This window comes from Nomascus leucogenys, chromosome 14 (assembly GCF_006542625.1).
Source record: "Nomascus leucogenys isolate Asia chromosome 14, Asia_NLE_v1, whole genome shotgun sequence".
Taxonomy (NCBI): domain Eukaryota; kingdom Metazoa; phylum Chordata; class Mammalia; order Primates; family Hylobatidae; genus Nomascus; species Nomascus leucogenys.
Window position 1 is genome coordinate 41,521,652 of NC_044394.1, and position 21,787 is coordinate 41,543,438.

At 46.8% G+C, this 21,787-nt stretch overlaps 1 protein-coding gene across 9 annotated transcripts in view; it reads left to right on the top strand.

Moving 5' to 3' along the window:
• Positions 1-21,787, top strand: part of SPECC1 (sperm antigen with calponin homology and coiled-coil domains 1) — a 295,377-nt gene that overhangs the window by 44,646 nt on the left and 228,944 nt on the right. For 6 of the 9 annotated variants that reach the window (XM_030828445.1, XM_030828444.1, XM_030828453.1 and 3 more), the window contains one exon: positions 20,233-20,400. In XM_030828445.1, coding sequence (XP_030684305.1) covers positions 20,254-20,400 — 147 coding nt within the window. In that variant the 5' untranslated portion in view covers positions 20,233-20,253. Of the gene's footprint in view, positions 1-11,965; positions 12,673-19,410; positions 19,647-20,232; positions 20,401-21,787 lie in introns of those variants that run through there. The other 3 variants (XM_030828448.1, XM_030828447.1, XM_030828449.1) reach the window with 3 other exon arrangements.

Sequence of the window (21,787 nt, forward strand, 5' to 3'; positions counted from 1 at the left end):
GATGTAAGAGGATCGCTTGAAATCAGGAGGTTGAGGCTGCAGTGAGCTGTGATCATGCCACTGCATTTCACCTTGGGCAACAGAGCAAGACCCTGTCTCAAAAAAATAAAAATTAAAATAAGTAAATAAATAATTAGCCAGGTGTGGTGTTGCATGCCTGTAGTCCCATCTACTCCAGAGGATCACTCGTGCCTAGGAATTCAAGGTTACAACGAACTATGATCTCACTACTGCATTTCATTCTGAGTGACAGAGTATGACCCTGTCTCTAAAAAAATTATGTATTTCTTTCTACCTGTACAACTAGATATTATAGCATAAGGCTTTAAAAATGTTATATAGTTTCACAATTATTACTATATTATTCTTTTGAGACAGAGTCTCGCTCTGTTGCCCAGGCTGGAGTGCAGTAGCGTGATCTCAGCTCACTGTGACTTCTGCCTCCCAGCCTCAAGCTATCCTCCCACCTCAGCCTCCCAGGTAGCTGGGATGACAGGCGTGTGCCACCATGCCCAGCTAATTTTCGTATTTTTGGTGAGATGGAGTTTCACTGTGGTTCCCAGGCTGGTCTTGAACTCCTGAGCTGAAGCGATCTGCCTGCCTTGGCCTCCTAAAGTGCTGGGGTTACAGGGATGAGCCACTGCACCCAGCCTGGTTTGACAATTATTTAATGGCATAAAATATTTTATTAAGTGATTGGTCCATAAGTTATTTAACTATTCCCTGTTTTTTAAAATTAGGTTGCTTTTCTTTTTTTGTTTTTTTGCTGTTATAAGTAATAGATTAGTAACTGTCTTTGTCCATGGAACTTTCCTTATGTTTTTGGGTTGTATCTGTAGGATAGATTTTCAGATGTGGGATTGCTGGGTAAAAGGGCATGACCATTTTAATGGTGCTTGGTATGTGTGGCTACATTACTTTCTGTCAACACAGTGTGTGGGAGCATTCGTTTAATTTCATCCATTCCACCAGCCGACAGTATCATGGGGAAAAAAGAGTAAGAAAAACAGAACCAGCTGACAGTATGACGGGGAAAAAAGTAAGAAAAACAGAACCTCTTTATGGTATTTTGCATTTCTTTTAATACAGCTAGGCTGAACATTTTTTACGTGCTTGTTTACAAGTTGTACTTTCTCTTTTGATCATTTTATGGGATCATAATGCTGGCTTTTTGGGGCTGATTTATATGGGTAAGGTTTATTTGCCATATTTTTGTCAGTTATTTTCCCCAGTCTATTGTTTACCTTTTTAAAATTTTTTAAAAACATGCAGTCATTTAACATTTTTATATAGTCAAATCGGTTCATTTTTTTCATAAGTCTTCTATGTTACAGATCTAAGTTCTCTGCTTTTAAGGCATTTATGTTCTTCTAGTATTTTCTTTCATGGATGATGTGAAAGTAAATTTAAACTGACTTTAAAAAATGCTAACCAGTTTTTCCAATATCATTGACAAGCAACTCTTATGTTTTCTAATATTTTATGATTTTTTCTTTTTATACCTCCAGCTTTTCTATTATATGATTTTTCTGGATTATTTGATTATTTATAGGAGCAATCTATTTCTACGCCATTATCGTACTGTGATAACTTTTGTGGCTTTTGTTTTGTTTTGTTTTTGAGATGGAGTTTTGCTCTGTGGCCCAGGCTGAAGTGCAGTGGTGCAATCTCGTCTCACCACAACCTCTGCCTCCCAGGTTCAAGCGATTCTCCTGCCTCAGCGTCTCGAGTAGCTGGGATTATAGGCGCCCGCCACCACACCTGGCTAAGTTTTGTATTTTTAGTAGAGGTGGGGTTTTGCCATGTTGGCCAGGCTGGTCTTGGACTCCTGACCTCAGGTGATCCACCTGTTTCGGCCTCCCAAAGTGCTGGGGTTACAAGCGTGAGCCACCGCACCTAGCCTGTTACTTTTATGATATGTAGAGAGAATGAGTTGTGTGGAGTAATACTGAGTCAACATAAGATTCTGGTCAAGCCCATGGGCACTGGAGGCAGATTGCTCAGCCTTATCTCTGTCCCTTAGTCTTATTATCTGTAAAATGGGGATAATATTAATAATAGTTTCTATTCCATAGGGTTGTTGGAGTGAGGAAACAAAAGCTAAATTAAAACGCACACACTGAAAAAGTATTTGATGTAGGTAGATGTGTAGAGAAAGTATTTGAAGCATATATAGATGACTTTATATACATGAGTATGGATTATATTACATATATACATAAAAATACGTATGTATTTTTATAGAGTCAAACATGTCATTCTTTCCTATGGCTTTTTTTTTTTTTTTTTTTTTTTTTTTTTTGAGACAGAGTCTCGCTCTGTCGCCCAGGCTGGAGTGCAGTGGTGCAATCTGGGCTCACTGCAAGCTCTGCCTCCCGGGTTCGTGCCATTCTCCTGCCTCAGCCTCTCCGAGTAGCTGGGACTACAGGCGCCCGCCACCACGCCCGGCTAGTTTTTTGTATTTTTAGTAGAGACGGGGTTTCACCGTGGTCTCGATCTCCTGACCTTGTGATCCGCCCGCCTCGGCCTACCAAAGTGCTGGGATTACAAGCGTGAGCCACCGCGCCCGGCGTATTGATTTATTATTTATGTATTTATTTTTAGAGACAGGGTCTCTTCTGTCACCCAGGCTGGAGTGCAGTGATGAGATTATAGCTCACTGCAGCCTCAACCTCCTGTGCTCAAGAGATCTTCCCACTTCAGCCTCCTGAGTAGCTGGGACTACAGGTGTGCACTACCATGCCTGGCTAATTTATTTATTTGTAGGTATAGAGGCTTACTACAGGCTGTTCTTGAGCTCCTGGGCTCAAGTGATCCTCCCACCTTGGCCTCTCAAAGTGCTGGAATTACAGGTGTGAACCACTGTGCCCGGCCTCTCTAGTTTAAAAAATTGTCACCTGAGGTTCAAAATAAGCCCTTCATCCATTATCCACCCAGCAGACATCCAGCACCCAGTCTGAGCTGGCAGTGTGCTAGGCCCTAGGGAGACAAGGGTGAGCAAGAGAGAACATGGCAGCCTCCAGGGACCTACGCATGGGTTGGGGAGGAGGGACAGTGAACACTGATGAATTATATCACTGACTGTGATGGTGGCTGCGAAGCTGCCACTGGGGGCTGTGGTGGAGAGTCACAGAGGAGGGATCCTTTCCCTGGGTGGGCAGGAGGTGCAAGGAAACTAGGGTCTTCTGAGGAGAGCCTGCATTGCTCCAGTCTCTCCCATTCCATCCCTTTCTCTGCACCCCTACCGCCATGTCTTCATTACTTTCGCTGGGACCACTGTTTCCCAGATTTTAGTTCTTTAATGCCTCTTTTCACAGTTGTTGGCGTTGTCAACTACCATTACTTATTACAGTTCCTAAAATTGACTTAACATTATTAATGTATCTTGAAAGGATTTAACCGTGAGAAACAATGAAAATGAAATGATGCTAAATTTAAAAGTTAGGATGATAAGTAATGAAGGCAGAACTCTTGAATGTGGTCTAGAAGGCATGCATGAGGTTGCTTTGATCACAAAGGGATGCTATTTATATGGGAGAAAGGGAATGTATTAGGATTAGATATTTAGCTGGTAGAGGGGGACTTTCTTGTCAGTTAACTCAGGGAGGACACTGTAGGAAAGAGATGACAGAAAGAGGGAGAGACTGCAGAGCATTTATTTATTTTCTTTAATTACAAGAGTGAGATAAGCCAGCAACACATTACAACCTGGGGGATTAGAGGGTCCCTCTGAGACAGACTGTGGGAGCCACATCTGGTTGCTACAGTAACGGGCCTCCTTATAATGAGAAGAGCCACAAGTGCCCAAAATAAATGGCTTGGGGCAGAGGAGCAACAAGCGGCCTACCTCGCTGCCTCTTAGGGAAGGCAGACTCGGGGAGGTTTCGCAGCAGGTAAAGAATGAGACCCTTGGGGGAGGGGGTCTTGGGTTGTCTTGAGTCTAGGAGCTTGAGGGCCTCTCCAGGTCTTACTGATGAGGTCTGAACATAGGGAAAGGAAGTCCTCCTGGCTTCACCTGTGCTGCCTGCGAGCCCTTGCTGCATGGGTGGAGCCTCAGGACAAGAAGCGGTACAACAGCTTTTGTGAACTGGCTTGGGATGCTGAGAGATTTGGGCATCCCCTTGGCCATCCTGAGGATGGCCAGGCCCACATGATGGGATCAGTGCAGGTGGGGGTGGTCACTGGGGCCCTCCTGTGGTCCTGCTTGCCGGCCTCACCCCTGTAGCTGCAGGAATTTGAAACCCCTGCCTCACACTTGCATTCTCCTTCCTGCCCCAGTATCCCTCCTCCTTGCTTTGCTGTTCCCTGTGCCTGTGGGTTTCTCTCCCTCTTGTCATCTAGTTCATGCTTATTATCCTGGAAGGGTCATCAAAGGGTCTTTTCCTCCCCGCTGGGTCATGTGCCCCTTGAATAAGCTCTTCTGTCACTATGTGACTTTTTAGTAGTGTTTTCCCAGTTGATATCTTGTATTTTCAAGGCCATTTGATAGTTCCCTACACTGGATGGTGAGCCCCAGGTGGGGAGGGGTGGTGTTTGGTTTTGCCCATCCTGTGTCCTGGTGCCTACTGCAGTGCCTAGATACAGGAGGTGCTCCCAGAATGATTCTTGAGCAAACAAATGAATGAGAAAGTCCCCAGCTGTTTGTGTAAATGAGTGAATTCCCACGACTCATTTTGGGCCTGGTTTTTCTTTCTCAGTGCAGCAGAGCACAGGGAATGAAGGGGAGAGGAGGGCCTGGGGAGCGGGGATGTGGGGTGTGCATGTGAACCATGGTAGGAAGCCTGGGTTTTATTCCAAGGGACACAGGGACCGACTGGAGGGCTTTGAGCAGAGGAGTGATGGGATCTGACCTACATTTCGAAAGGATCACTGTGGTTAGTGTGGAAAGATTAGCCAGGTGGAGGGAGAGGGCTGAGGAGAGGATGGAGGTGAATTAGAGGGGTGGTGGCATCTGGAAGATTGGGGTGGACTGGAATCTGTCCAGAATGTAGAGCCCACAGGTGCAGCGTTCTGGGCGTCAGGATCCCGTGATGTGTTTGTTGCTCTGATCCGTGCTCTAACTTTTCACAGGTGAGCCATGCTGTGGCCCTGAGTTTCCCACATTCCAACACACACACAACTTTTCTTTTTCTTTTTTTTTTTTGAGATGGAGTCTCGCTCTGTCTCTCAGGCTGGAGTGCAGTGGCGTGATTCACACACACAACTTTTCAATCAACAAATGTTTGCGGCCCCCAAAGCCGCCCCCAAAGCCACCCCAGGAGCCCCTGGGGCCCATGTGTGCCAGTTTAGGCCGCGGTGGCCCCACCTGCAGCTGGCCGGCCATTCAGACTCCTGCTGCTGCGCCTGCTGCCTCCCTCCATCACAGATGATACTGAGTTGCCACCAGTAAAAGGCACCCTCAAAGCCTCAGCTCTAATACCTGCCGTTCTGGGTCTCTGGCTTCCACTGCCACTCTGTTTTCCAGCGCCATTTTGCACAACTTCCACCGTGCTCGCGCGCTGTGGCCAAACAGCACTGCTCCTTGCCTGCTTTTGGGGGTGCTCCTTTTCTCACCCGGAATGCCCTCTCCTCCAGTTTTCACATGTCAACCTCCTACCCATCCTTCAGTGTTGTATTAGTCTGCTTGGTCGCTCACAACAAAGTACCACAGACTGTAGGTCTTAAACGAAAGACATTAATTTTCTCACAGTACTGGAAGCAGACATTGGAGTCAAAATCAAGGTGTTATTTTGGGAGGCTGAGGCAGGAGAATTGCTTCATCCCAGGAGTTTGAGACCAGCCTGGGCAGCACAGTGAGACCCCATTTCTCAAAAAAGAAAAAAATTAGCCAGGCGTGGTGGTGTGCACCTTGTCCCAGCTACTCAAGAGGCTGAGGTGGGAGGATTGCTTGAGTGTTGAGTTTCAGGCTTCAGTGAGGTATGATCATGCCACTGCTCTCCAGTCTTGGCAACAGAGCAAGACCCTGTCTCAAATATATATATATTCACCTTGTATCTTCACATGGTTATCTCTCTGTGTGTGCCTGTGTCCTAATCTTTTCTTATATGGACATCAGTCATATTGGATTAGGGCCCAACCATATGACCTCATTGCACCTTAATTACCAGTTTAAAGACATCTCTCCAAATACAGTTACATTCTGAGACATTAGGGGTTAGGGCTTCACCATAGGAAGGGGGTGGCAGGGAGGAACACAATTCAGCCCATGACTAGAGGCTCACTCAGATGCCACTTTACAGCACCCACTGTGCTCACGCACCATAGCCTGTTAGTGGGCTTCTTTCTAGCACTGGTTGCTGTGTCCTTTGGTGTTCGTTCGTTCATTCATTCATTCATTCATTCATTCATCTAAAATAGTACTAAGAGACATCTAGTCCAGACTACTGGGCTGTATTATTCTTTCTGAGTCCTGACCACACCAACTATATCTGACACAGGTCACCTGGGACATTTAATTTTTTGTTAATTCATCAAACAGAAAATTTCTGAACACTTCTCATATGTAAGGCATTGATCCAGATGCTAGGCAGCAGGCACAGCAGAAGGGGTCTGAATGCTGGCCAGCTGCTGGTGGGGCAACTGATTTGCCTTTGCTTTTAATGCAAAGGCGAATCAGAGTTGGCACTTCCAGTTAGTTGGAGAGACATGATAACTGTCATATACAGTCATACAAGAGAGGACATAGACAAAATGCTTGGAATTTAGAGCAACACCAAATCATGTTTGTCTTTTTGTAGGTGTGGGGAGATGGCAGATAAGACTACAAGGGAGAACTGACATTTGATCTGGGACTTAAGGATGGATAAGATTTGTGTAGATAGTAGGTAGCCTTTTGAGTTTAGGCTTTTCACTTAGCATAGTGCATTTGAAATATATCCTTTTTGTGTGTGTGCTATCCATTCACTTTTATTGCTGAGTTCATTCTTTCTATTGCTGAGTACTAGTCTAATGTGAGGATGCATCAGTTTATGTATCCACTCACTGTTGAGGGAGAGTTAGGTTGCTTGACTTTTGCTGTTAGAATCAAGCTGCCATGAACATTAGCGTTACAGATGTTTGTGTGAACACAAATTTTATTTCTCTTGGATAAATACTGAAGAGTGGGATTAATGGATTGTATATGTTTAATTTTTAAGAAACTTCATCACTCCAAAGTGGCAGTACCATTTTGCATTTCTGCCAGCAATGTATTAGAGTTCCAGTTGCTCCATATGCTTGCCAGCACTTGATACTGTTTCGTTTTGTTTTTAAATTTTTAGCCATTCTAGTAGGTGTGTAGCGATAGCTCTTATGGTTTCAATTTGCATTTTCTTAATGACTAATGATGTCAAGCATTTTTTCATGTGCTTATTTGCCATCCAAGTATCTTCTGTGGTGAAGTTTTTATTTAAATCTTTGGTCATTTTTTTATTGCCTTGTGCATTTTATTATTATTATTTGTTATTAATATGGACATCATTTGTTATTTTTAACAAAAATACCAAAGAGGCCAGGCACTATGGCTCATGCCTGTAATCCCAGCACTTTGGGAGGCCGAGGCGGGCAGATCACCTGAGGTCAGGAGTATGAGACCAACCTGACCAACATGGTGAAACCCTGTCTCTACTAAAAATACAAAAATTAGTTGGGCACGGTGGCGGGCACTTGTAATCCCAGCTACTCGGGAGGCTGAGGCAGGAGAATTGCTTGAACCTGGGAGGCAGAGGTTGCAGTGAGCCAAGACTGTGCCATTGCCATTGCACTCCAGCCTGGGCGACAAGAGGAAGACTCCGTCTCAATAAATAAATAAATAACAAATAAAAGTAACAAATAATAACAAAAATGATTATTATTCAAGAATTCAAGATTCAAGTCCTTTATCAGTTTTGTGTTTTGCAGATACAAAACTTCCAGTTGATGGCTTGTCTTTTCATTTTGTTGACAATGTCTTTTGAAGACCCTAAGTTTTAAATTTTGACAATATCCCATTAATCAGGTGGGTTTTTTTGTTTTTTTATCTTAGTTATTTTGTTGCTCATATTTTTGGTGGTGTAACTAAGAAATCTTTGCCTTACTCAAGGTCACAACAGTTTTCTCGTGTTTTCTTCTAGAGGTTTTCTAGTTTCAGGTTTTACCTTTAGGTCAATGAGCTATCTTTAATGTGGACCAGACACTGGGCTCACAGGTGTGGAACCACAGAGGAATGAGACAGACCCCTTCACTCAGGGACCGTCTGGGCAAGGGAGGTGGGGGTAGGAGTCACACAGGGAAACAGTCTTTGTCTGGTGTAAGGCCTGCTGATAAGCCTGGGTCCAAGGGTGCTGTGGACACACTGTGGTGTGGAAGGAGGTCTGTGCCCCAGACAGGGGCTGTGAACTGAGGTTTACCAGATAGTAGAGGGTAAGTAAAAAGCAGGAGTCCAGGCTGGGAAGCCTGTTTTGGGCTTGGCGTGGCCTTGGGCAGGCCTGGAGGCTGGATGATAGAACTCAGCATCCCTGCAGCTGCTGGTCATTTGCTGTGCCTGGGGTCAAAGTGCAAGACAGCTGGCAAGAGTGGGCAGAAGGGAGCAGGGGCCTGAGCACTCGGTGTGCCTTATCCTCAAACAAAGAGGAGGTGGAGTTGGCTTCATGGCATGGCTCAGGCTGTGCTCTTTGAGGGTCGGAGGTAACTGTCGCTCATTTTGAAAGTCAGATGTTTCTGTGTCATAAAGGGCCCATCCATAGGGGGCAGCGGAAGTGCTGTTACATAACCATTTCTGTCCCCCACGCTGGAAACAGATCACACAGCAGTTGCTGTACTTGCTGTTCCTTGTAGACTTACTCCTGTGCAAGGAACGTGTAATGAGAAGGTAATCCCAGGAGCAGCCTGCAAAATTATCCCTTGTATTTGTGGTTCCTGTGTATATTTAAAACACAATGCTAGAAGCAATTGATGCTGACGAAGGATAGGACATATTCCAAGCACTGAATAAATTAACCCTGCAAAGCACAGCAGTTGCTTTCATTAGCCAGCTGGCACTGCAGGAATATAGCTAAAGCCTGTGGGTTAGAAAAGAAAATCTCAGGAATGTGAGAACAAAAAGGAAATCAGCAGCATTCAGTGATTTAACTTAATCTGGCAACAATAAGGAAATCCAGAACTTCACGGTGCTTTGAGCAATAGTGGACTCCCACTGCATGTGCGAGTGGACGGACGTTCCCTGTTCAGTGGAGGGGATATCCACCACGACTCTGGGTATCCATGGCGGGATGCAGATATGAGTTAGGGCCATGCAGCGATGATCCAGGTTTTGTTCCTGCATCCTCTGCAACTGCAGAAGCTCCAGCAAAATTCTCTGTTCCCCTCCTTTGTTCCTGATGTCCCCAAGGAGTGAAGCAAATGAATAGACTTAGCTAATGTGCTGTCTCTCCCTTCTCTACCTGGCCAGGCACTTTCCGGGATGGCTGCTGCCATCATGTCCATGACACTGAAGGCCTCTGCTGCCTGCAGTCCCACTGCTGCCTCCGCCACCCTGGGCATCACTGCTGCCATGTTGCCCTGTGGCTGTGAGGTGCCATAGTGCCAAGTCTTCAGCACACCCAAGAAGGCCATGATGACTATGGTGGAAGCCTCAGAATTTCTTGGGGAAGTAGCTCTTTCTATGTTGCCTTGATGGCCCTGTTCCCACCTCCTCTCTGTCCCCCTAGGCCGAGCGTTATCCCAGGAGACCCTTCACTTCCACAGACAGACAGACAGACTGCCAGGGGCCCTCCTCAGCCAGCCTCATCACATGCCGAGGCCACAGCACTCAATGTGGTTGGGTCCAGTTGAGACCCTGCTGCTCATGACTTAAGGCTTCTGTGCATTGAATTAAGCCACTAGGGGACTTATGAGATCACCCTCTGGCTTCTTTTGTTGGGTCCCATACAGCCAGTATGTGTCACCAGGGGCATGTGGCATGTGTAGCCTGCCTCTCCTGAATTTGCAGAGCCGGGCTGGCTCCTCCTTGCTTTTATCTTCCTCTGGTCAGAAGGCCAGAGTGGCTGAAGTATAGTGAGCGGAGGGAGGGAGGGGCAGTGGACGTGGTGAGGGGCCAGACCTCTCCATCCATGGGTGGGGGCTCTCACTATGGAGGGTCCCTTTCTTGCATCTGTGCTCAGCAGTGCTGGGGAAGAGGGTTTGTCCCCTTCCTTCCAGGCCCTCATCATTCAGATGCACAGAAGCATGTTGGTAGAGCACACAGAGGTTTGCTGGGTGGGTGGGGCAGCATGCCCTGCAGTTCTTGTATTGTTTCTAGAGGAAATAGAACAGAATGAAACAGAACTGGCCTGCCTGTTGCCTGGGAAGCTGTTCCCCTGACATCACAGGGCTGTGCCCATATCCCCACTTGGCTTAGGGGCCCCTAGGTTAGGAACAAAGAAGCAGAAAAGGTTGGATAAAAGATAAGGTACTCAGACTTGATACTTTAAATTATCAGGTTCCTAAGTCTATGGTTACCATCAGTTCCTACTTTACAAAGCATTTACTAACATAAATTCATTTATTATGTTTCTGTGAAGATGCCTGGTTAAATCTGAAACCATAGAAATGTAAAGTGTTGTTTACTATTTCTGTGAAACTAGGATGTAAACCAAAAGTTTTAAAAGCCATCCCTTAGGAATAAATGTAGGAACTATTTCTCAAGCATGACTGTGAGTTAACAAGATTAAGTTTTATAACACGATGCTTACACATCAACATGAATGTTTTCAAGGTAGTAGTGCTGGAAGGCTCTATATCATATCCATGGGGCTCTCATCCTGAAAGCAGTCTGGGGACTTTATTATTTTTTTTCAACCATTGAGAGATATTTATAAGTGTTATGGGAGAAGGATTGTCATTGCCTTCCAGTTCTCTTTTGTGCTTGCCCGTTAATTCAACACCTATTTAGTGAGTGGCTCCTGCCTGCTGGGACCTGTGTACCTTTGTATGAGCTTCCTGGCTGGTGGGGCAGGGCCAGGGAGACACCCATATGCATGTCTTCAGTGAAAGCCAGAATCTAAGTATTCATTAACTAATATTTGTTGAGCACCTATTATGTGCCAGGAACTCAACAGTGAACAAGGGAAGTAAGGCCCTGCTATCACGGACCTTCCCTAGTAGCACAGGAAGGCAGATAACCCATGACAGATAATCAATGGCAGATAATCGATGGCAGTGAGAGTCTTCATTTGGTGATAAAGGCTCTGAAGAAATAAACCAGGGGCTGTTTGGTGGGGTGGGAGAGCTACTCTAGAGAGTGCAAGAAAGACGCCTCCTAGAGGAAGTACCTTGTAGCAGAGACTGACGGAGGAGAAAGGAGCCCACTGTGTGAGGAGCTGGGGAACATTCTGGGCAGAGGGAACAGCAGGGGCAGAGCTCCTCCTTGGGAACTAGCTGCACATGCTCAGGGAGCTGGGAGCGGCCCACATGAAGCGTAGTGAGCAGGGGAGAGTGATCAGAGCCAGGCGAGGAGGTGGGCAGGGCCAGGAAGCCTAGGAGCTTGAGGCCGGGACAAAGACCTTGGGCTTTCACTCCCAATGCAGTGAGAAGCCACTGGGGGCGGTTCTGTGTAGGGAGTGATGTGATCTGATTTTTGTATACATGTCTTAATTTTGAAACTTTAATTTTGGTGAAAAAAGGTCACATAACATGAAATTTACCATCTTAACCATTTTTTTTTTTTTTTTTTTTGAGACAGAGTCGCGCTCTGTCGCCCAGGCTAGAGTGCAATGGCACAATCTCGGCTCACTGCAAGCTCCGCCTCCCGGGTTCACGCCATTCTCCTGCCTCAGCCTCTCTGAGTAGCTAGGACTACAGGCGCCCGCCACCACGCTTGGCTAATTTTTTGTATTTTTAGTAGAGACAGGGTTTCACCGTGGTCTCGATCTCCTGACCACATGATCCGCCCGCCTCGGCCTCCCAAAGTGCTGGGATTACAAGCGTGAGCCACCGCGCCTGGCCCCATCTTAACCATTTTTAAGTGGACAGTTCATGATTTGTGTTTTGAAAAGACTCCTGTAGCTGCTGAGTGGGCATTAAATGGTGGGCTAGAAGGGGCAGGAGCAGAGGCCAAGAGCCGGTGAGGGGAGACTGCAGCACCCGGGTGAGAGGCAGGGCTGGCCCAAGGGGTGGGCAGTGGTCACAGACCTAGGAGTTCCAGAAGAGAGACGATTTTCTGGAGGTTTAGAGGTGGGAGTATCAGAAAGGTTTTTGCAAGAAAGTCTTGATTGGCATAAGCCTAAAAGGAGGGGATAAAACATTCATACAGGGAGGCCCTCAGATTGGTGAATACCCAAGATGAGAACCGCAAGTTTCATCGGAAGTGCAGAGAAGAGTCCTCTTTGGCTACGCTGCAGGGTGAGGGGTCAGTGTGGCTCAGCCGAGCTCAGGCAAGCTGTCATTTAATTTGGTGGATGCTATTGTCTGAATGTTGATGTACCCCCCCAAAATTTATCTGTTGGAAACTAAAACCCCATGTGATAGGATTAAGAGGTGGGGCCTTTGGGAAGTAGGCCATGAGGGTGGAGCCCTCATGAATGGGATTGTGCTTTTGCAAAACAGGCTTGAGGAGCTCCCTTGCCTCTTCTGCCATGTGAGGCGCAGCAGGAAGGCACCATCTGTGCAGCAGAGTGAGCCCTCACCAGACACTGAATCTGCTGGTGCCTTGCCTTGGACTTCCCAGCCTCCAAAACTGTAAGCAATGAGTTCACCTTGTTTATAAATTACCCAGTCTACGGTTTTTTGTTGTAGGAGCCCAAATGGCCTCAGACGGTGTGTAAGGGGAGCAGTAGGCCAGGGTTAGGCACACAGCCTGAAGTGGCATTGCCGAGGGTCCCGCTGGGGGAGTTAGCAAACCCCTTGACATTTCCTTGTTGCTGAACTGTAAAAGGGGATGACAGCAGCTACCTCACAGGGTAGTCAGAAACATGAAAAGATGAAGGAAAATGCTGAACATGGTGCCGGGCTCTTAGTTGGTGCTGCTAAATGTTAGCTTAAAAATACAGTAAAATGGGCTGAGTGCAGTGGCTCATGCCAGTAATCCCAGCACTTTGGGAGGCTTGAGGTGGGAGGATCACTTGAGCCCACGAGTTTGAGACCAGCCTAGGCAACAAGGTGAGATTTCGCCTCTTAAAAAAGCCAGGCGTGGTGATACGTCTGTTGTCCCAGCTACTTGGGAGGCTGAGGCAGGAGGATCCCTTAAGCCCAGGAGTTCGAGGCTGTAGTGAATTGTCATCATGCCACAGCAGTCCAGCTTGGGCAATGGAATAAGACCCCATCTCTAAAAAAATAAATGAGTAAGATAAAATGCAGGATTTTGAGCAGAAAATGACTGACCCCTGCTGAATTTTCAGAAATCTGTCTTGAATATGTGGAACGGATGAGCCCAGGAGGGCCTTAATGCCAATCTGTGCTGGAGAAAAAGGCAGGGCTCCTACAGGAAACATTGCAGGCATCTGATCTGCTGGCCTGGACAGCCGTGAATTTGAGAAATGGGAGCCCTAGAGAGGAGTCCAAGAAGACTGAGGTTTTGAGTCTGGAAGAGCAAGAGAAAGGCTGTGCCGATGACAGAAATAGGGAAGTCAGGGCTGAAGCTGGTTATTCAGGGTTCTGTGCCCCAGGCTGAGGCTGGCTGTACACAGGCAGATGCCAGGAGGCTGCCCCTGGGAAGGGCTTACCAACAAGGAGAGGCATACTTATGAGACCCTCTCAGACTAGGAGAAGATTTTCTGGAGGGGAGAGACTTGAGCACACTTTGGAAGGTGGTGTTGAAGTTAGCTGGGCCATGGGAGCTGAGCGGGCGTCCCGGGCCTCCTGTTTGCCGCGCCATATCTCTGTCTTCTTCCTCCAGCTCTGCACCAGGGCAGGCGACCATAGACACTGTACTCGTGTCCCATGCCTTCCCTGAGCCTTTGGGCAGCACTGGCTGTGAGGTTGGAGGGAGGGAGAGGATGTGTGTGAGGTGTTTCCTAGCTCTGGGGTGCTGCACTTTCCCTTTTGCTTCTCCCTTTTGTTACAAGCCCTGCCCACACCTTTGTAAACACTTCCTTTCTCAGCTCACCTCAGTTTCCCAGCTGGCGTCCCAGGCAGAGGCAGTTGCATGTGCAAAGACCTGGAGCCAGGACTTGATAAAGATGGCTCAAGATGCTGCAGCCTAGATAGATATGAAAGTCTCTGGTTCCCTCCTATACTGTAGTTTTTATTCTGTTTACACTAGACCATTTTACACTATTCCTAAAAAAAGGGCTCTTATTTTATTTCCATCTCCTTTTCCTACTGCCTTGGCTCATTCACTTTAATCCTTTGATGTGAAGCCATGTTATAGGTAAGGGAATAACTACTTGTTAGTGGTCATTTAGCTCTTTGGGATGCTGGTTGCTTGAGGCAGCTTTGGAGACGGAAGGACGTCACAGACCAGTGATTCTGAGCTCTTGGTCTCAATATAGCTGCCAGATTATAGCCTCTCTCTTGGGTCTGCATTTCATATTTTGGACCTGCCTCAGCCTCTGTTTCTTATTCCATATTACACCCTATTCCTTATGGGTCTCCAGATTACACCCTATTCTTTATGGGTCTCCGCCTTCTGGCAGGAGTCCATAGTTTCTTTCTCCACTATCAGAGTTTGTTTTCAGGTTTGAGGTGGTGTGGTTAGTGATGCACAAATGTTCTTTTCCATTTAGTTTTTGTTTTTATCACTTCTTTTTTTCCAGTGACTTCTGCTGATGGGATCAATGAATTTTAGTTTGGAATTTTTCTTCTGATGCTGTATGGAAATCTGTTCTTTTCCTTATTTACCGGGAAGGAATCTGAGGCTATTGGGATGATTTTTCATCTCAAGACTGTGGGAAATAATCAGCTTTGAAGCATTTCCTGTGGCCATTTGCTGAAGTCTGGGATTCCATCAGCTGCGCCCCAACCAGATTTTCAGTGTTAACGTTTACATATTAGGTGGGAGGCTAACCAGATACATCACGTGCCGGCTGGTCTAGGAGCCAGTGTCCGAGGGCTCTCATTCTTCTCTGGAAGTCTCTCCACCGTGGCACTGCTGACATTGTAGGCCAGATGCTTCCTTGTTGTGGGGCTCCCCTTTGGGTTACAGATGTCTAGCAGCATCTCTGGGCTCTGTCCAGTAGCACACCAAGTTGTGACACCATAAATGCCTCTGCACATTGCCATGTGCCCCTTGGGCTTAGAACTACTGCTGTAGAAGAGGTCAGGAGCAAATTCGACCCAAGTTCCAAAAAGCTCCAGCTCAGTATTTTCAACATGTGGTTCACTTACGTTCTATTTCCTGCTGAGTCCCCTGGCAATTGAGCTATGTGCACATTCTTATTTTGTTGGTTCTCAGACTTGAATGCTTTGGCCTCTTCCGCTTCCCAGTGCTTATTGTGCTTGTAGCCGAGCCCTGAATGCCCTCTCCCACTCCCGGAGACTCGTCATTATTTTCTGATCGTCCAGAATGGTTTCCCAATCGCCTTTCTGTTTCTTGCCTTAAAAGGATAATGAAGCTGAGGCCCGAGATAACCCCTCCAACGCAGGCTCCGAAGGCAGCGATTTAGTGGCAGAACAGCGTGTTTTCAGGGAGCAGGAGACGTGTGGAGTCTGACTTTTCCTGGTGCCCAGCACCTAATTGTATCCCTTAAATAGCGGTTCCCTCTCTCCTTTTCTCCCTCCCTCCTTTCTCTTATACTTTACACTGTGAAATTTAAGAGTTGCAGTTTAAGTCCTACACTGTTCTGGAGAGGAGAGAAACTTGGTAAGAAAATAAAATGTTTGACAAATTTAAAGAAAACACCCCTGGAACGACATCCCCCACCCCACCATGGGTGTGGGGTCCTAGATTTAACTGTAATTCCTTGATCGATGTGATCCTTTGTGGTGTTCATGAGGATTTTAGGAAATCATGAGATTAATAATAGAAACCTTTTTTTCACTGTCTTGTACTTGGTTGGAGCCTGTTTATTTTGTATGACTAATTCACATCCATAAGAGAACGATTACTCAGCTAGCATTCCCACCTGTGTTTATCTTTCAGCAGCCAGGATTTGTTAAGCCCTGGGCAATTTTAATTGCTGTGAAATGTCTTCCCTGCAGGTGTGTTTCCCTCGCTTCTTTCTCTCTTTCATATTTCCAAGTGAAAATAGTCTTCTCTGTGTAGAAGAGCATGTTCCTTGGATCTGATATGTCTCTCTCTGCCTCCTGCCCTGAACACATATTTAATTGACCCATCACTGTGTGCTGCTGAGTCAGAAGGCAGAGCAGTGCTCCGTTGAACACCATCAACAGTTTTTGTCGAGAGGGCGGCTCTTAGTTGTCAACAGCCTTCTGTGTGCCTGGCACCTGATGGACTTGTTCTCCTTTCGTCTCTACAGTTTTATGAAGTTGGCACTGGATAACTCCATCTTATTGGGTGAAGATATAGAGAATCATGTTCAAAAAGCATGGCCGAGTTCACAATGTCAACAGTGGAGCTGAATTTGGACCAGGTGCATTTGATCTACAGCCTTGGTGCTCTCCAGGGAGCAAAGATTATTCAGAGAGGCCATCCGTCCCTGGTGTTTAGGCATGTAGGTTTTGGGACCAATTTAAACTGTATCTGAATCTTGGCTCCATGATAAACTCTGAGATTTGGACAAGTTGCTTAACCTCCCTTGGGGAAATGAAGTTTCCCCACCTGTGAAATGGATATGTCTTAGTCTGTTCAGGCTGCTATAAGAGACGTACCATAAACTGGGTGGCTTATAAACAACAGAAATTTATTGCTCACAGTTCTGGAGGCTGCATAGTCCAAGATCAAGGTGCCACTAGATTTGGTGTCTGGCAAGGGCCTGCTGTCTGGTCCATAGATGGAGTCCTCTTGCAGTGCCCTCACTCAGTGGAAGGGGCAAACAAGCTCCCTCAGGCACTAATTGCATTGATGAGGGCTCCGCCTCCCAGATGCCATACCTCCTAATACCACAATGGGGGTTAGGTTCCAACATGTACATTCTGGGAGGACATTCAGATCATAGCAGGAGGTGACCCTTACCTCGTAGGGTTACTGAGCTATTTACATAGAGCATTTAGCAGTGCCTTGCCAGGCTCAGAATGAAATAGGATAGCTGCTCTCAGCTCATGACAGCGTTTATGTAAATGAACTGGTTTCAGAGAGCCAGGCTGAGGGGCTGGGATGACAGGAGGGTAGTAGAAATGGTGGGAAGTGGATTGGGAGGAAGCCTGAAGAAACTAGGAGTGGGCCTAGGGGTGCACCTACTCCCCTTCTGGTAGGAGTCCTTCCTGCAAGTGGACGGAGGGCACCATATTGTGGTTTTTTTTTTTTTTTTGGAGATGGAGTCTCCCTCTGTCACCCAGGCTGAAGTGCAGTAGCTCAATCTTGGTTCACTACAACCTCTGCCTCCTGGGTTCAAGCGATTCTCATGCCTCAGCTCCCCAGGTAGCTGGGGCTACAGGTGTGTGTCACCACGTCCGGCTAATTTTTTGTAGTTTTAGTGAGACAGGGTCTCACCATGTTGCCCAGGCTGGTCTCGAACTCCTGAGCGCAGGCAATCCACCCACCTTGGCCTCCCTAAAGTGCTAGGATTACAGGCGTGAGCCACTCCCAGCCTATATTGTGTATTTTAAATTTGAGAAGAAGTTGGGATTTGAGGAGCAGTGTATGGCTGATGGATGGGTACAAAATGGAAGGCCTTGCCCAGGAAAACAATGATGGGAGTGAAGCCGAAGATGCTCAGGAAAGGGAGTGTGGGCAGCAGGAGGGGGACGGATGAGGAGCATTTTCTGGGTGCAGTCATGTGGGAATAGTTGGGTTGAATTCAGAGGGTCCAAGAGAATAGGGAAAGAGGCCTGATGCAACAAACATGGGCCTGGAGAGCACTGCCTCAGAGCGGGCCACCCGCCAACCCTGGAAAGGCGGCTGCATGTTCGTCAGGGGCACTATCCACAGGATCGACACATTTGTTGCCAGAGATCAAGAGAGAAGTTTAGATATTTGAATTTTGACTGAGGTGGCTTTTCCTTCTTTTCTTTAACCGAGGACTTAGACTCCTGAAATGTTGGGGAAAAGGTTGACAGGGAAAACATCCACCCTCTTCCTGCTGCTTTTCATCTCTATATTTTTCTCTTTTGTGGTGGAGGTGGGCAGTAAATAAAAGGCATTTCATTTCAGGGGTAACCTGGGCAGATTTTGGAAAATGTAGACAGATTGCAAAATCATCCTATGTTTTCATAAAGTAAGCCCTGTAATATCCAGTCGTTTATTTTTTTTATTTAGAGAGAGGGTTTCACTCTGTCACCCAGGCTGGAGTGAAGTGGCACAATCACAGCTCACTGCAGCCTTGACCTCCTTAACTCATGCCATCTTCCCAGCTCAGCCTCCCGAGTAGCTGGGACTATAGGTGTGCACCACCATGCCTGGCTGTTTTTTGTAGAGACAGAGTCTTGCTGTGTTGCCCAGGCTGGTCTCAAACTCCTGGACTCAAGTGATCCTCCCACTTTGGCCTCCCAAAATATTGGAATTACAGGCATGAGCCACTGTGCCTGGCCTGTAATAGTCATTTCTAAGTAATTCTAATCATAACATAAAAGGGTGTCTTGATTAAACATATACTTTATTAAGTCATCTCCATGAGTCAGACTGACAGGTTGCTGGTTGATTCTGTAGTAATTGGTAAAATTCATCAGTAATTCTCTTCAAGAGTCACTCCAGCTCTGTTCATTCATTTTATATTGGGAGGAGGTCCTCATGAAATTAGTTACTGTATAGGTCTCAACCTATGCATTCTTTCATTGTTGCTGTGGAAACCAGCAATAAAAATCGTGGGTTGAAGAAGAAAAATAATCGGTGCCGAATAGCTGTAAAATACACGATAATTAAGTTGCTTTTTGTAATCCAGAATTTCAAAAAAATCATCCTACTTGGAACAAAGCTGAGACTCATAAGGTTCTGAACTAATTATGTAACTGAATCATTAATGGTTTTCCTTGGAAACACTATGGAAAACAAATTACGCCGCCTTTAAAGGAGTGTTTCCACCGGTGGCAGCATTCACAGAGCCGCTGCCATCAGCTCTGCAGCATGAGCTCAGTCAGGTGCATGCCTGGACACATGCCACCAGCTGGTCACTGTTTCAATAGGGTCGGGAAGTAGATGGCCTCGCAGAGAGACATTGTCAGGAGAAACACGGTCACAGACTGAGCAGGATGCTGCCTGTGGTTCTTCTCATGGCTGGCTAACAGGCCGTGAGGGGAGAGGCAGCCAGGGACGCTAGCACTGGCCGCCATCCCCCAGGGGCAGTTAATGAGACCCTCCCCCCACACTGTGCCCTGTGAGAGTGGCAGTTAGAAGTGGTTGTCACTTGTGGGTGTTTTGTAAAGTGCATTTCTGATGTTCTTTGAAAGGACAGAACATCATGGGTTTGGCGCCCTGTGTCACACCCTGAGTCCATGGGGACAGGCGGAGTCAGGGTTGGGGCTGGAAGAGAACCAAGAGGGCGTTTAATCCAGTCCTGTTATGTTATTGACAGAAGAAACAGAGGCTCTGAGAGGGTGAGGGATGGGCCAGGCCGCTCCTCGCTCAAGAATCACAGCGCCAGTCCCTGCTGGCCAGTCTCGGGCGGCCTTCCACATCTCTGTGTGGATTTTCCCCTGATGTCTTCAGCTGCATCTTGCTGGTTTGAACAATTTTCCTTTCATAAAATATTATAGTTAGGGCAGTCACTCTGCCCAACAATGTTGGGTCTGACCAATTAAAATATGCTTCATTAATTTTTTATGATACCCATTTTTATCCAAAAGAAGAAGAAGTCATTTTGTGCTTCTGTGAATTCTTTCAAGTAATTCATTTATATTTTAAAAATAAGTATATTGTTCCTTTGTCAACCCTAAAGCCACAAAGCTTATGGGCATTTTATTTGTTGACTCTGGCTGACCTGTTTTATCTGGATGTGAGATACAGATACATAATGTATGGGTATTTGGTGGAATGCTGTGCCAGGTCATTCTGCTGAAAAGTGATGTCACGACATCAGTAATGTGGATATGTTTCAGTAGTTTGGTAAAAGCTGTTGTGGAGTTGTAAAAATTAGCCTAGTATAAAGCCTATAAACCCATCTTAGAAATATTCTATTTCCAGCCAAATCATAGGTGCTCCTACTCTGTGATAGTCCATGGTAACGTGGTATGTGGGGTAAAGTGTGATGATGTCATGCAGCAGGTTCAAGTGATGGAGACATGTTTTTCTTTTCTGCTCTTTTGCAGGACAGACCCACGAAGTCAAACATGCGGAGTGCAGCCAAGCCCTGGAACCCAGCCATCAGAGCAGGGGGCCACGGCCCAGACCGGGTTCGGCCTCTGCCTGCAGCCTCTTGCGGCATGAAGAGTTCTAAGTCTTCAACTTCCTTGGCTTTTGAGTCCCGACTCAGCAGGGTATGGACCAAAATGCACAGGGCCAGGCAGGGCGCCTGGATACCCTGGGTTGGGAGGATTGAAGAGGGCAGTAGGCAAACCAGTGGCCTCTTGGGGCAGGGAAGGAGGCTGCCAAGGAAGGGTCGCAGGAGGACCAGCATGCCTGGACATGAAGGAATGGAGCTAGCGGGTGGGAGTGGGGGCCCTCTGGGGTCCAGAAAGGAGGTCTGCAAAGTGTTTAACACAGTAATTAAGGTCCTCTGCCCTGGGTTGCATGGATGTCCTGGCAGTTTTGCCCCAAGCACCACCCTGGATAGGGGTCGAGGTCATGCACGATCTTCACAGCCCCCCACAATCCAGTTGTAGTTCTTCAAGCCCCTCTTGCCGGACCCTGCAGCAGCATGGACACTGTTGATTACACCCTTCATCAGGGAGTGCGTTCTCCTCTGGTTTTCTCCTCCCCCCATCCCTTTGGTCTCTAAGGTTGGGTGGGCCCATGCCACGTTCCTAGACTCATCTCTTTTCTAGCTGCATTCATTTCTTTACATGAGAGGCTCTCACCATGCAACGCCTAGCGCCTCCTTAGCTGCCCTGAGATGAATTCATAGACAGTAGCACCTACCTCATGCAGTACTTCAGAAAAATTAATATGATCTTCTAATTCAGAAGGGAAGTATTAGATAGCATGCATTTTCATCTGCGCAGCTGTGCTAAAGGCCTTGAGATGCTCCTTAAAGCACCATGGGCGTGACAGCCACAATGCAGATGGATTTGAGATGCAGACTGATTTGAGTTGGGTTGATGACTCAACTATGGTGAAGGCTGCTGCAGAAGGAGTGATGGGATTGTTTTGAAATAGCAGACACTCTTGGTGAAGTTCTGAACCAAGCATGGTGCCGGCTCCCTTTGTTTTATGTATTTTTGGAAAGTTCAGGGTACCTTACAGCTAGGCAAGGGGCACATTGTTTTTATGAGTCAAATGGAGGGAGGCTCTAGGCTCAGATAATAATAAAAGGTGTTCCACCTGTGTCAGTGCCTGCGGCATATGTGAAAAGTGTGTGGGTCGTGGAGCAGTTCTTTGTGTAAGGTTGTCATGAGCATTTTAGGACATCTGAATTTCCTGTCTTCCTACCTGTTAAATATTAGTAACACATCCAGTCATAGTGACAACCAAAAATGTGCCCTCAGATTTTCAACACATTCCCTGAGGGACAGTCCTGTCCCCATCGAGAACCATTGTTCCAGGTGACAGGGTCCATTCTCATGGCTTTTAACACTCTTAAGTGGATAACGTCCAGATTTGCATCTCCAGCTGGGACCCCTCTAACTGCCTTTGTGACATCACCCTTGGATGTCCGAAAGCCCCCTCCAATGTAACATGTCCAAAACTGAATCTCAATGCCTTCCT